General features: G+C 28.8%; 2 protein-coding genes across 2 annotated transcripts; both read left to right on the top strand.

Moving 5' to 3' along the window:
- The first annotated feature begins 811 nt into the window (after positions 1-811).
- LOC136091655 (uncharacterized) lies at positions 812-3163 on the top strand. Its single transcript, XM_065819366.1, has 2 exons — positions 812-1983; positions 2055-3163. Exons 1-2 carry the CDS (start codon positions 1332-1334, stop codon positions 2120-2122), a joined length of 720 nt encoding a protein of 239 aa, XP_065675438.1. The 5' UTR covers positions 812-1331; the 3' UTR covers positions 2123-3163.
- Positions 3164-4125: 962 nt separating this feature from the next.
- Positions 4126-5379, top strand: LOC136091899 (general transcription factor II-I repeat domain-containing protein 2B-like). The gene has a single exon (XM_065819614.1). The coding sequence runs from the start codon at positions 4126-4128 to the stop codon at positions 5377-5379; it is 1254 nt and encodes a 417-aa protein (XP_065675686.1).
- Positions 5380-15878: the final 10499 nt, after the last annotated feature.

Here is a 15878-nt window from a genome sequence, read left to right as displayed (position 1 = left end):
CTACCTAACGGTACCGATTACTTGACAAGTGACTCCTACCTAGGTGCCGGACACTGTACTTGGGTACCGAACACTTAACATTTTACTTCGCCGTGTAAATGTTTTATAAATATGTAAAAAACGTGGAAAATGATACTAGCATTAGCAAAAAAAAAATTAAAATCAAACGTCTTAAATTTAGTATTTATCAAATTTTTTATTTTATGTAGTAATGTTTTTATATCAAATTACGATTATAATGTAGTATATTTTATAGCCGTTTTGAAATGATTTAATAGATATTTATATGACTTTAATAAAGTGTGTGTGTATGTGTATGAAGTGTGTGTGTATAAAGTGTGTGTGTATGTGTATATATTTATATATGTTGTGTTTGTATGTATATATATATTTATATATATTTATACGTGTGTGTCTTTGTGTGTATGTGTTTGAGAGCCAATGAATTTATAAATGTAGGTTTATATAGTATTAGTTACTCTCCTGAGCGACCACTTCTATGTTCTTATTGTTATTGTTTTATTTTCATCTTTATAATTAACATTGTTATTCTTCTTATTGTTACTGTTGTTAGTTATTACTGTTAGTACTTATATACTTATTTTAAATGTTTGGCTACTATTATTATCTTTATAATTAACATTGTTATTTTTATTATTTTTACTTTTGTTAGCCATTGCTGTTAATTATTATTACAGTATTATTATTATTTATTATTTTTTTCTTTTTCTATTAATTTGCTGTTTGGTTTATATATTGTTTCAAATTTATGGTGAATATTTGTAGGTCGTTGCGTTTTTGTCAGTTACATAACTGTTTGTGACTGATCCTAACTTTATATTTTTTATAAAGTGAAATAAAATGATTGATTGATTGTAAGTATTTTATGAATATGCTATGAACACCTCTTTTATGTATTTTAGTATAAAATGGCAGAAAAAAATTCAACAGAGATTGGTGACTCAAGATCATTTGAAAAAATAATTAAAGAACCAAACTTTAATGATATTGAGAATTATTTATCATCAGGAATTTTTCCTGAACATTTACAAGGAAGAGAAAACATAGGTATTAAAACAAACTTTAAAAAACAAAATGACAGATTTGTAATTGTTAATGGTATGTTACATTACAAATATAAAAAAATCTTACAAGTTACTTCTGGCCCAGAAACCTTATGTGTTGTCAAAGATCAAATGTCGCATGATCAGTACAAAAAAGCAGCACATGATGGATTAGGCACATCAACTGAATCGAAGGCTTTAGGTGGACATGTTGGGAGAGATAAAACAATATGGAAATTGATTGATTCCGGCTATTGATGGCCTAATATGAATAAAGATATTCGAAACTATGTTGCCACTTGTGTATCTTGTCAAAAATCAAATTTAAAAATGAAAAAAGTTTCTCCAGAGTTGCATTCAATACCAGTTCCAACTAAAGTATGGCATCAAGTTGGTGTTGATCTCTGTAGTCTTCCTAAAAATCCAGAAGGTTATGTTGGCATTTGTGTAGTCGTTGATTACTTTTCAAAATGGGTTGAAGCAAAGCCTATTTATAATAAAAGTGCTGAAGAGGTATCCAGATTTCTTTATGAACTTATATGTCGTCATGGTTGTACATCAATTCAAATTAATGATCAAGGTCGAGAATTTTGTAATAAAGTTTCTGAAAATTTGTTCGATCTCACTGGAACCTGTCAACGTATTACTTCAGCTTACCATCCTCAAGCAAATGGTCTAGTTGAAAGAGCTAATAGAACTATACAGGGCTCTATGCTTAAAGTTCTAAATGGAGAGCAAGAAAAATGGCCTCTTTCATTAGATGGCATACTGTTTGCATTTCGAACAACTCGCCACAAGTCAACTGGAGTTACTCCCTTTCAAATTATGTATGCCAGGGAGCCAGTCTTACCCTTACATTGCATCAATAATGAGCAAAGCTTAATTCTTGATGTACCTGTTGATTTAGACAAAGAAGAAGGTATTTTTTTAAATAAATGAATAAAGTTAATTTATTAAATTTTACTTATTTCATTTAGTTTTTATTTTAAGGTATTTTGGAACTGGTTGATTTGCATGAAAACTTGAAACAAATTAAAAATATCCAAAAATATTCATGAATTATAATTTATGAAGAAGTAGAAAAAAATATAAAGAAATCTCAATTGAGACAAAAGAAGGACTATGAAAAACGTCACAAAAACCAAATTCAATTCAATATAGGTGATGAAGTTTTTGTTTACAATCTTAGACGAGCTGACAGAAAGGGGGATAAAGGAAAATCTGTTTGGGATGGCCCGTATGAAGTTATAGAAATATTTATTGATAAAGGACTTTATCAGTTGAAACAAAAGAATGGGGAAATACTTCGTACCAAGCACCATGGTTCAAATATGAAACTTTTTGAGAAAAGATCTGAGATTGAAACACCTAAAAAAAGATGCGATGAGGTGTCTGATATTAAATCTGAACCTTTAAAAATTGTTGAAGTTCTTGTTAGCAAATCAAACTCTTTTACACCCACCAATAGTAAATGGAGAACAAGAAATTGCTCTTTGTTGAAGATTGAAGATGAAATACCTTATAAGAAAGGCTTTGCTATACGAAAAAAAAAGTTACAATTGGGCAAACCGATCAAGGTTGATAAAATGGAAGGTGATGGAAATTGCTTATTTCGAGCCTTGAGTCAGGAAGTTTGTCTAAGCCAAGAATTTTATAAAATACTGCGTCAACTAGCAATCAATACTCTTTTGAAAGCAGAATATAGAAACGCTTTTGATGCTTATATATCAAAATCCGTTATAAAATACATCAGTGATTCAAAAATGGACACTGACCATATATGGGGCACTGATGTTGAAATATATGCATTAGCAACTGCCCTGGATACTCCAATTGCTGTGTATTATAAGCCTCCTGAAGTTTTAGTATTTTCGTGGTATTTTTACAAACCTCTTCTTAAAGATGCCAATAATTTTAAACTGATGGAAATTAAAGAAAACGACCAAATAGTTTATCTTCAAAATACTGGTGTACATTATGATAGAGATGTAACTGTTGGTTGATTTTTGTTTCCATTAAGTTAGGTTTTTATTGACTATTTTTTGACTAATGTTTTGTATATTTATATTTCTTATTGACTTTATTTTAAGATTGTTTTGACTATTCTTGTAAATCCAGGATATTAATCCTTAGACGTAGTGAAGAAATAAGACAGCTTTATATATCGATAAAGGGCATCGCAAATTTTAAAAGATAATCTTAGGGGAGAAGTGGAACAGCCCAAAAATTATAATTCAGAGAGGCGCCTAATCACTTATCTAATGTGAACAATTAGATTTCCTCACTATTCATCAGAATTTGCTTTGTTTCCCTACGTGCGCTAGTAATCCTAATTTTGAAATGTATCTTAAAAAAGTGTTTATATAAGGGTGAGGTGGAAAATAATATATATATATATATTTATGCACCGCTGATTAAATGCATAATTCGATTGGTGAAATATTTTTAACATTTTCATGTCGACTAGGCGATTTTATATCAAGTTATTTGAAGTGTTAAAATCTTGCTTTAAACTTATTTGTCCCACTTCTACTCCCACTTATCCCACTTCACCCTAAAAGCACGGTTTCACTAAAACTAAAAATGTATATACTTAGTTATAATTTCCTGGATTAAAAGGGGATTGAATCGATGCCCAAAAATAAGGTTTTATGTTAAAAACTGGTTTCGCTCAGTTCAAACTTCAAATAAAAAAGATATTGCAATTGCCCAAAACAAAAAACTCCTTTTGCAAATTAGAAATATTTTTTAGCCTAAGTCGTGTTATAAAATAAACTTTATCTAAATTTCAGTTTATGAGAAATAAATAATTTTATACAAAAAATATTGATATTTTCTTCAAACACGTTTTCTTTGCCGTTAGTACATGTTACCTAAGTTAAGTGTTTGGTGCCTGGCCGGTAGGAATTACTGTACAGTGATTTGCACCTAGGCAGCGAGTACTGTACAGTGTTTGTTACCTTTCGGTACGGCTAACTGTACAGTTTACGCTACCGTTAAGTCAATCCTTCCTACTACACCGGCACTGACTGCAACTACCATTTGCGTTTTTTAATTGTAAATGGCATCTTCAAAATCAAAACAACGAAAAATCGACAAGGAATGTCGTTTATTTAATGATGAATGGCAAACTAAATACTTTTTTGTTGAATGTAATTCAGTGCTAGTATGTTTAGTATGTAATGAATCGGCTTCAGTGTGCAAAGAATATAATTTAAGGAGGCACTATGATACAAAACATTCAAAAACTTATAATCAGTTTGTCAACGAGGTGCGGAAAGTAAAATCGATTAAATTGAAAAATACGTTATTTAAACAACAAGACTTGTTAAAAAGGGGCAACACTGAAACAGAAAATGCTGCTATTGCAAGTTATAAAGTGAGTCTTCATTTAGCTAAAAACTGTAAACCATTCAGTGATGGGGAAATTATTAAGGAATCTCTTGAAATTATGTTCAAAAACATTTGTCCTGAAAAATTGAAAATTTTAAATATCTCCCTCTCAAGACAAACAATTACACGAAGAACATGTGATATTGCTAATGATCTGAGTTTGTCATTGACTGAAAAAATAAAAGCATTTCAGTATTATTCAATAGCTATTGATGAATCAACTGATATATCACAAACTGCTCAATTAGCTGTTTTTATTTGTGGTATTGATAATGGTTTTCTTGTTACTGAAGAGCTACTTGACATCCATCTTATGCAAGGCAGAACAACAGGAGAAAACATTTTTCTTGCCATGAAGAAAGTTTTTAAAAAGTTCAACTTGACTTACAACAGATTAATTTCAATTACATCAGATGGTGGAAGCTCAATGATTGGAAAAAAAATGGGTGTTGTTTCCAGACTGGAAAATGAAATGGCAGAAAACAACTTGTCATTAATTAAGCTGCATTGTATTATTCATCAGCAAAATTTAACAGCAAAGACTATGGATGTGGAAAAGGTAATGTCTGTAGTAGTTAAAGCAATAAACAGCATAAAGTCCAGTTCATTACGATGTAGACAATTTGAGGCTTTTCTTGCTGAAAATGACTCTGAATATGGTGGTCTGCTTTATTATACTGAGGTGAGATGGCTTTCTAGAGGCAATATGTTGAAAAGAACTTATGATTTGAGACAAAATATGTTGGATTTATTCAAAATTATCAACAAAGATTATCCACCAGAGCTAGAAGAAAAAGAGTTTATTGAAAAATTTGCATTTCTAGTAGACTTGACCCAACATTACAATATACAAAGAACTCCAAGGAAAAGATCAAGTGATTGGAAAAATGTACAACATTTTTCTTATTCAATTTTTATTTAACTTTAAACCTTATTCTAGCTTTTCAGTTGAAATTAACTTTGTTGGAGCAGAAGTTAAGAACTGGAAATTTATTTATAAACTTTGTGTGAAAGTGTTTTTTCTCGTATGAAATTTGCAAAATCCAAAACAAGATCTGTACTGACAGATACTAACTTGCAGAATATATTAAGAATCGCAACCAGTCAGTTGCCTATTGACATTAAAAAATTGTGAAAAAAAGGCAGGTTCGTGATTACCAATAATCTATAATTTGTATTATACCAAATAGCCTTGTGACCAGCATATGTTGTTAGCTAGTAAATTTGTGTGTTTGAGTGTTATTCCTTTGCAAATCAATATTTTTAAATAAAATATTTTTAAAAACTATATTAAACTATATATATATTATTAAAAATCTCCGGCACCATTTAACAGTTGAAAAGCTAACTTTGGCTCTTATCAAAAAAGTTGTGGCCACCCCTGGTCTATTTTAAAATCCCCAACAAAGTAGGCATTCGAGTAGACTTCGGGTTTTATTTATATTTGTTAAGAATGGTTTAGGATGAGTTTTAAATTTTTTTAAGCTAGTAGATGGAGGTCTATATGTGGCATTTATAATTATTTTTTTTGTGGTTTTATTTATTAATTCAATGCATAATGACTCACAATCTTTTTCGTTTACAGAGATCGTGACTTAAATTATAACTAATTGAGTTGTGAACAAAAATACATACACCCCCACCAACACCAAAACCACGTGGTTGATGAACTGATTAGTAATTAATTAGTTCAAATTGGGCATTTGTTTCACCACGCTAACACCAAGTTTAATTTAGACAAAAAATTTTAAAATCGTGTTTTAATTCATCCAACAAAAACTTAAGATTATCAAAATTTTTATTTAAACTTCGAATATTAATGTTTAAAATTAAAAAACTATTTTTACTTTTTTGAAGACATTGAGAAAACTCAATAACTGTATAGTATTGGCTTTCAGATATTTTTTGATTAAAGTTATTAGATTCATCGACGTCACTGAGTACGACATTTACATCTAAAAATTTAATTATAAAGTTTTCCTCAATTTTAAAGTAAAGCATATATAAATAAACGCAAAATAGTTAATAAAATAGTTAGCAATAGTTAAAAGAAAAGTAATAAACCCTAACCCTTACTGACACGAATTCGGGATTTCTTTCGTTTTCTTAGACACCCACTTGCGTACAATCAGCTTATCATATGATATGTATGCAAATTTTCCCAGCTGCCGCTCAATTTTAATTTTTTTTTCTAAGATCTTTTCTTATTAAGCTCGTTTCGCAGCAAAAATCTTCGTTTATGTAGATATTCTCGCCCTTTAATTTAGAAGAATTTTATAAAATTTCTACCTTATCTTTGTAGTCTAACAGCTTCATAATAATTGTGCGTGATGATTTTGCATCTCGGCGTCCACTGCGATGCGCTCGTTCGATTCTCACATTTTCCACCCCTAGAGTCTCCTCAAAAAGTTTAATCACTTTTATTTCACTTTCAGACCACGTTTCATTTTCATTTTCTTTGATGCCATTAACCTAAGGTTATTTCTTCGTGACCGACTCTAAATGTCTCTAAGTTTTTTTTAAAGTCAATAAACTCATTGTTTTTATGTGTTTCGTTTTTACAAACTTTTTTTTTTTTAAAAGACAATATTATTTTTGACCTTTTTTTCGATGAGTTCCTCGTGAAAATTTAAACTTTCCTTTATATCAAACACACCTTTTCCGATCGCTTAATTTTTTCCACGCTGCAGCGTGGAAACATTAAGGACAGCGCGCTGTCATTAATGTTTGTTTCAGCTTTTTGTTGTCGGTCGCTCGTTATTTTTGCGTTCGCACTGATGAGTTTAAGAATATTTTCTTCTTAATATAATATAATAATATAATATAAAAATTGCTGTACAAACTATTTAAGTTTGGTGAGTCAAAACTACGTAGAGTTTTGACTGTAACAGCCATTAAATGTAAAATTTCGTAAATAAAATTAAAAAAAAGTTCGTAAATAGAGTTTGGTATCAAAAGTTTAAAATTTTGTATATTCTATTTTTGAACGTGTTTTTGTTTACAGAATCAATTGCATCTTGTGACAGTAAATTCCAATCGTCGACCACTCTGTTTGTTAAATAATAATACCTGCATAAAATCTTAGTATATTGTCGATGAAGTCTTTTATTATGACGATATCTGGACATGCTGTGATAAAAACTCAAAAGCTTTTCAAATCTAATATATTCGGTTGAATTTAATATTTTAAACATTTCTATTAAGTCGCCTCTTCTTCTTCTTTCTTGTAAGGTTGGTAAACCTAATATTTTTCTTCTTTCTTCGTAACAGATACCTTTTAGTGATTCAATCCTTGTCGATCTACGTTGTACATTTTCGAGTCTCTTAATATCTTTAGTACAAAATAGGCTCCATACAGATGCTGCATATTCAAGCTGTGGCCTAATAGTTGACTTGTATAATAACTTTAATATGAAAACATCAAGATATTTAAATCCGTGTTTTAAAAAACCCAGTGTTCGATTTGCCTTATTTGCTACACTGATAACATGATTTTCCCATTTGAGGTCATTTAATATTATCACACCTAAATTGCTTTCAACTTCTGTTTTTTGCAAAATGTGATCTCTTAATTTGTAACTAAATTGAGGATTCGAATTACCAATGTGCATTGCTTTACACTTTTCTCTGTTGAATTTAATAGACCACTTATTCGACCAGTCTAATAACTTATTAAAGTCTTCTTGAAGAGCATTGTTGTTACTTTCATTATTAATTACTAACATTATTTTTGTATCATCTGCAAATAATTCTAATTTATTTAGTATGTTTACTTTTAAGTCATTTATAAATATGATAAACAGGAGTGGACCGAGGACAGAACCTTGGGGAACTCCACTTGCGACTTCCTGCCAATCTGAAACAAACTCACCCAGAACTACTCGTTGTTTTCTATTACTGAGAAATGATTTACACCATTGTAGGATATAGGATTGAAAACCATAACCATAAAGCTTGCAGCATAATTTCGATAAAGAAACTGAATCAAAGGCTTTTGCAAAGTCCAAAAATACTATATCAATATTATTACAAGTTTCAATTTTGCTTGTTATAAAATCTAAAGTCTCTAATAAATTGGAGCAACAATTTTTACTTTTAACAAATCCATGCTGTTCACTTGCTATTAACTTATTTAAAGCCAAATGGTTCATCATAACGTTGTGAATAATTTTCTCCATAACCTTACATACTATTGATGTTATTGATATTGGTCGATAATTTGAAGGATCTAACTTATCCCCTTTATTGAATAGTGGAGTTATGTTTGCAGTTAACCATTCGTTTGGTATAACACCACTATAAAATGACATTTTAAAGATCAGTGATAAAGGATAAGAAAGTAATTTTGAACATTCTTTGAGAACACGAAGATGAACTTTGTCAACACCGATTGTTTTATTAACATTAAGGTTTACTAACTAATATTCAACACCAGCGTCATCAAAACTTGGATCGCTACAATAAAAATTACATTTTGAAAGAAAAGTTACATGGCCTAATACCTCATCTTTTAAAAATACTGAAACAAAATACTCATTTAAACAATTTGCAATATCTACTTCATTTGTTATAATTGAACCATCAAAGGTTTTGAGTGTTTTAATTGAATCTTTTATAACTATTTTATTATTTAAATATGCATGAGCACTTTTAGGGTTGCTCTTTGAGTTTTTAGATAGATTTAATTCAAAAGCTCTTATATCTTTATTGATCTTTATTGATTTTTTACATTTTTGTTCAATGTTTTATAGTCATTTACCATGTCAGTTTGTTTAAATCTTGAATGCCTGCATTTGTACCATAACCTTTTCTTTAACTTAACCATTTTTCGAAGTTCTTTAGTCATCCATGGAGCATATCTTTTACTTGTATCGTAACTAATAATTGGAATAAATTTACCACATCCAGTATGATATATACTTAGCCATTTTTTATAAGCTAGACTATTATTTAAATCTTTAAACTCAGTTTCCAAATCAAAACTTGTAAAATATTTTGAAAGTTCTTCATAATTTCCTTTATTATATAATAATTTTTATTTTATTTTTGGTTTTTGACCAATATTGTTGCTTTTATAAAAATATTTGAAATTCAATATATGGTGTCCATGTTCAATTCCAACTAGGGGAGGTAAGTGATTCAAAGAAAAAACCCGATTTCTATTTTCTGTGAGGACCAATTCTAATAAATTTGTGTCAAACCCAAAGCTAACTTGAAATGTTGGCAACAAGACATTTTGATATATGAAGCAATCGCTTAAAAATTCTATAAATTCTAAGGCAATCAAATCTGAATCATTTTCAAGTTAACATGACCCATCATTGAACCATTTTATATTTGAAAAATTGAAATCTCCATAAATTAGAATTCCTGTGTATTTACCATTTTTCCAAGCTTTATAAGCATGTCGAATAGATTTAGTTATTTTCTGGCAACTTTATATATTACCAGCACCTGTTCTATATAAAAATCCACATAAGATATTTTCCAGACCAATCTCAACTGAACACCATACTTGTTCGATGGCATTATCAACTAAACAGTTTTCAGTTGCAGGATAAGATTTAATTGTATTTTTTATGTATATACAAACTCCTCCACCTCTAATATGTCCACAATCTTTTCTATACAAGTTAAAACCTTCAATATTTGTTGCTGATTTATCAGTCCACCTGGTTTCACAAAGTATAATAATTTGCATCTGATTACAAGCTATTTCATAAATTAACTCATTAAATTTGTTATTCAGTGATGTGGCATTTATATAAAAACAGTTTAAAAAATTACTACTCAGATGCACATCTTTACTATTAATATCTGAATCAACAAGCATTGTTTTAATGTTTAGTGAATCGTGTGGTCTGCACACAGAAACATTTTCATTGGAACTCATACATTGATTTAAATTTTTCTTATCCTTTTGATTTATTTTTTGACTAATTTGATCTGATCTTTTTAACTTCATTATTTCTAATTCCAAATCAAAAGGGATTATTTAACTGACCTTTCGAATTTAGCTCTTCATTTAGTTTATTTCTTTTTAAGATCAAGCTCTTTGTAAATTTTCTTTCTAATTCATTCTGATCTGGATGAATAGATACTTTTCTAAAACTTTCAGAATCTTTTAGTTGCTTGGCAGCTTTCAATATATTGAAAATTTATCTGAACTATCAGGTAATTCGACCAACAAAGGTGTACTTGTTTCCATTTTTGAGTTATTTCCATTTGTTTTTTTGAAGCGATGGATTCTCTTTATTTTGTCTGGATTAATTTTTATTTCAGAAAAAAGATTTTTAAGAATATTTTCATTAAATCCTTTTCTATTTTCAGCATCCGAATCAGTCGAATTTTGTATACCAAAAATAATATTTTTCTCTTTTAGTTACATCTTTACTTAAATCTATAAAACCTTGTGTTACCTTTATTTCTTCTGTAGATTTATCGTATTTTTTATTATTAAATAATTTACTCCAATCTAAAATGCTATCTGGTTTTTTTCTTCTAATACTTTAACTCGTTCTGTTAATAAAACATTTTCACACACTAATTTATCAATTTTCGACAGGTTTTCAATGTCTTTACATTCCAATTCTGACACTCTAATTAATTCTTCAAGCTGTTTTCTTAAAACATAATCAACTTTTGGTGCCATTTCAGTACATTAAGTTTATAAAGTTATAATTATTAAACTATTTTAAATTTTTGAGCTATAAATTTTTAAAATAAAAACACGACCGCCATCTTTAAAAGCACGCACATTTTGTTGTTTTATTAGTAATATCATAGACTATGGTAATACTAAATCTTTTTTGTACTCCGCAAACATTTCCTTGACCATTGTTCGAATTTCGCTAATGGTTACTGCCATATTTAATAATTGACAGTAACTTGTATTTTATACTTTTAAATTTGTATTATTAAAATAAATAAAAATTTCTTCAATATAAAAAAACACGTCTGTTCGCCTCAAAAGTATATGCGGAATTGCCGCAAAAGTAAATGCGCAGTTATTAAGTGCTTTTCACGCGACTAAACAAAGGATTATGAAATAAGCAGTAATGTTGTAATAAAATCTATGCGCCATTTATTTATACTATTATTGCATATTTTTAATCTTTTTTTCAAAACAAGGAATATTTCCAGAAAATTTTAAAACTGCAAAGATTTTAAATTGGGAGATTCTTCTGATGTTTCTAATTAGAATGTATAATAAGCTATTCTCTTTTCTAGAAACAAATAATATTCTATATAACAATTTTTTTTTTTTTAATTTTATTTAGATGCACCAAGAAGTCCTTACGGTCTTATCACAGAGCACCGCAGATGAGTATTTAATTGGAAGTTCACGTCTCCTTCCTAACCTGTGTCACAAAACTTTCTCAGAAGAAAGTTTTGTGACATATGGTTTGAACCACGGATCCTTTGTTTCTGAGGCAAGTGCGCTACCACTGCGCCACAGCTGCTCATAATTCAATAATTTATGTTAGAAAAACGTCATTCAACTGACCATGCTATTATTAAACTTGTTCATAATATTTTTTGAGCGCTTGATAAAAAATTAGGTATTTTTATTGGTCTTCTACACAGTTGGTCGACTTATCTTATTAAAAAAGACTAGTAAATTACGAAGTAACAGACACCATATTTTATTGAAAAACTAGTATATTATATAGTTAAGAACACAAATACAATTTGGTTAAAAAACTATTTGTCTAATAGAAAACCGTATGTTTTTTATGATAGCGGTAAAACCGAAAATAAGATAATCACTTGCAAAGTTCCTCAAGGATCCATTTTAGGACCCTTTTTGTTTTATTATACATTTACGATTTAAACAAAGTTTTGAATATTTTAGACTCAATTTTATTTGTTGACGATACCAATTTATTATGTTCCTATAGTGATATAAAAGCGCTAATTAAAACAGTCAAAACAACAACAAAATTTTCAAAGTACCTGAACGGTAGTTGAATGGTTTAATACAAATAAATTGTCATTATACTTAACCAAAACTAAATATATTTTTTTTCATCGTCTTCTTTGAAGAGACAAAATTCCTCGAGAGCTTTCAAATGTTAGCATTGGAAATCAAATTATAAAAAGAGAACACTGGATGAATTTTTTAGGTGTTCTTCTCGACAAAAATTTCACATTAAAAAATCCCATAAACTTAATTGAAAATAAAATTTCTGATGTATGGCTTTGTTTGTCGCAAGGGTTGCGTCTCAAGCCTGTTAGAAAATTGGGACATCCTGACGGAGGCGATTCATTGCACTCACGCAGTTGACGTCATATACACAGACTTCGCAACTTTACGTATGCAAGATATTTAGGATTCTTTTTTTTTTTAGAGGTTGGGTAAAAAAGTAAAAATTTTGTTTTATCCGTATTCAAAGACAATTTATTTTTTCTAAATCAATATGGTATTCTTTTTAGTTCATTATTCATTTTATTAAAAAGTATATCTATGTCTTCGTCTAATTGAAATAAATTCGTATCATCCTCAAAATTTACGGTCGTTAAGTTAAAAGCTTTGTAAAGATCATTTATGTATAATAAAAATAACAGTGGCCCAAGTATGGACCCGTGGGGGACACCGCACGTTATATTCGTTATTATTTGCGATGAAGATTCTTTATTATAAACAAACTGTTTGCGATTACTTAGGTAGCTTTTGAACCAATTTAGGGTTTTATCTTTTACACCGTAGCTCTCTAGTTTTTTAATTAAAATACGATGATTAACAGTATCAAAAGCTTTTGACAAGTCAATGAATATGCCTAGTGTGAATTGAGAATTCTTAAATGATTCGGCAATACTGCGCGGTACTTGGATAATAGCGTGTTCAGTAGAATTGTTTTTTTGAAAACCAAATTAATTTTTATAGAGGAACTTATTATCAATAAGATAAGTGTATATTCTGTTATACATTATTCTTTCTAATACTTTTGAAAAGACTTGTAAAACTGAGATAGGACGAAAGTTTGTTATATTGGTATGATCACCTGTTTTAAAGATTGAAGTTATTTTTGTTATTTTCAAACTATCTGGAAAAGATCCTTGAGTAATAGATGCTTCAAAGACTTTGTAGAGGATATCTTTGATCACATTAAAAGAGTCAATTATAATATTTCCATTTATATCATCAGGCCCAATTGTTTTATTCCTTTTTAATGATTTAAATGCTATTTCAAATTCATAATAACTTAGATTTGAAAAATTTATAGTTGAATTTGGTGACGATATAAGTTCTTTAACAGAGTTGTTGTCTACATAAGGAATCTTATTTGATAGGTTATGTCCTATTGTTGAAAAAAACTTATTGAATTCGGCAGCGATTTCATTTGAATCGGTAACTAATTTATTTTCTACTTTTATAGCATTCGGCATCGAATTTGTGCTTGTTTTTTGTTTGCAAGTAATTTCTTTTATTATTTGCCAAACCCGCCTTGAATTATGCTTGTGTTTCATACGCAAGTCAGAGTAGTAAATTTGTTTTGCTTTTTTGCGGAGTTTTTCAAATGGATTTTTATAAGCTGTGTAGCTGTTATGTTTGTCTGATTTATTTTTAAGATATTTAACATAGAGTTTTTGTTTTATTTTTGAGGATACTTTTTATTCCTTTAGTTATCCAAGGACAAGAAATGTCTTTGGCGTTAAAAATAATATAACAATATCATCTATTAAACACCTGTCCAATAAAAATCGAGTCCAACAGCTCGGTTTAACCACACCGGTCTAAAGAACGCCGTAAAATAGCAGCCTTTGTAGAGCAATTTAAAATCACGTGTCAACTCGAAGATAACCGTTTTTTTCTGTCCCGCAAAAACTTTCAAACAGTATAGCTAAGCATATTTTGAGAGGCCATAATCATAAACTAAAACACTAACTAGAATGAAATTGTGAACAATGGAATGCGCTTTCCCAAGCAGCAGTAAACTCTCCATCAATCAATGCTTTCATAACGAAGTAACTTTTAGAGACACAATTAATGCTTTGTCTGTAGCGTCCGTGTTTTTATTTTCGTCACCATAAAGGTGTAGCACCTCTTTTTTATTTTCGTCAGCCTGGTGTAGCATCTCTTCATAAATAGATTTATTGTATTTGTTCGTTGTTTTTTTATTTTTTTTTATCACTAAATGAAATAAAAAAAATTATTTTGAATTTTTTGTTTGTTTGTTTTTTGTTTTGCTTTGAGTTTATTTATTATTTTTTTTCAATTTTTTTGCATTTTGTTTGATGACATTTTGCATTATGCTTGCATTTTATGATGACATATGATGTTTTTAAAATCTTAAATAATAAAAACATGGAGGACATCTTCTTGATCTATATTTATTTAGCGGTTTTCAAAAATAGTATATGATATATTTCTTTTTATATGGAATGGTTTAAGTTTTCTTAAAAAAATTCTAATTTTTATTTTTTATACTTTCTCCGTATATATAAATATAAATTTTTTTTTTTAATTTTAAAAGTTTTTATATTATATTTCCTAATACTATATTTCTAATTGTAATAATTAAAAACTATTTTTATACTATTTTGAACTTTTTTATTTGTTTATAGTTTGGCTTTGTGTTCATTTATTATTGAAAATCAATTTGGAAGTTTATTATCTTTATTTTTAAATTTGTTTGTTTTATTTATTTTTTGACGTTTTTTATGATGTATAATTTTGTGAAAAATGTACAAATAAAACCGTTACTTTAAAATTTTTGAAAATATTTGTTGGACAGTTATTGTTATTTATAAAATATACTTAAAAGCTTATTCTGCTTATTCTGAATTTTTTTTATTTTATCATACTCTTTTATAGTATGACGTCACAGAAAAAGATACTATGACGTCATGTATGTACATAATAATATATTATCATGTATGTACATAATAATGATATATAAATCTAACCTAATCCTAAAAACTGTTTTATAATATCCGGAAATATTTGCAATAAAAAGTTTATATAATGGTTAAAAGTTTATATTATTAATCAATAAATTAATTTAAAGTAGTAATCCCATTTATAAGAATATTTATAAATTTCTTTGTGCATAAATGAGACAATGTGCACAATTCACTACTTGTACATAAATCAAACGATAACGTTTTAAGTAAAATGTCGAATTTCCTGGTACTTCATTAATATTTAATTTGTAATACAAGTTGCTTTTGTGCTCCCCAATTTTTTCAGTTAACTGTTCCTCCAGCACCTTTCTAATTTTGGATGTCGGCACGGTTTTAAAAAAGTATGTCTTGACCTAGGCATTTTTCCCCCTACAGATTCCTTTCTCTCGAGTTTGACATAACTCCGATAAAAAAAAAAAGTTTATTTTTTTGATAAATACGAGGAGGAGAGATCGCTACAAAAAAGTAAACCATGGAAATATGAATCTCACGTGATGTAAATGATTACCACCG

The sequence above is a fragment of the Hydra vulgaris genome, chromosome 15 (assembly GCF_038396675.1).
Source record: "Hydra vulgaris chromosome 15, alternate assembly HydraT2T_AEP".
Taxonomy (NCBI): Eukaryota; Metazoa; Cnidaria; class Hydrozoa; order Anthoathecata; family Hydridae; genus Hydra; species Hydra vulgaris.
Note: the sequence above shows the minus strand (reverse complement) of the source record. Positions and strands in the feature narration are given on the sequence as shown.

Bases quoted from the DNA above. Each gene is read 5' to 3' on its own strand.
- LOC136091655 (XM_065819366.1), top strand. From the start codon at position 1,332: ATGAATAAAGATATTCGAAACTATGTTGCCACTTGTGTATCTTGTCAA. The intron at 1,984-2,054 runs GTATTTTTTTAA...TTTTATTTTAAG, and splicing joins TGATTTAGACAAAGAAGAAG to GTATTTTGGAACTGGTTGAT.
- LOC136091899 (XM_065819614.1), top strand. From the start codon at position 4,126: ATGGCATCTTCAAAATCAAAACAACGAAAAATCGACAAGGAATGTCGT.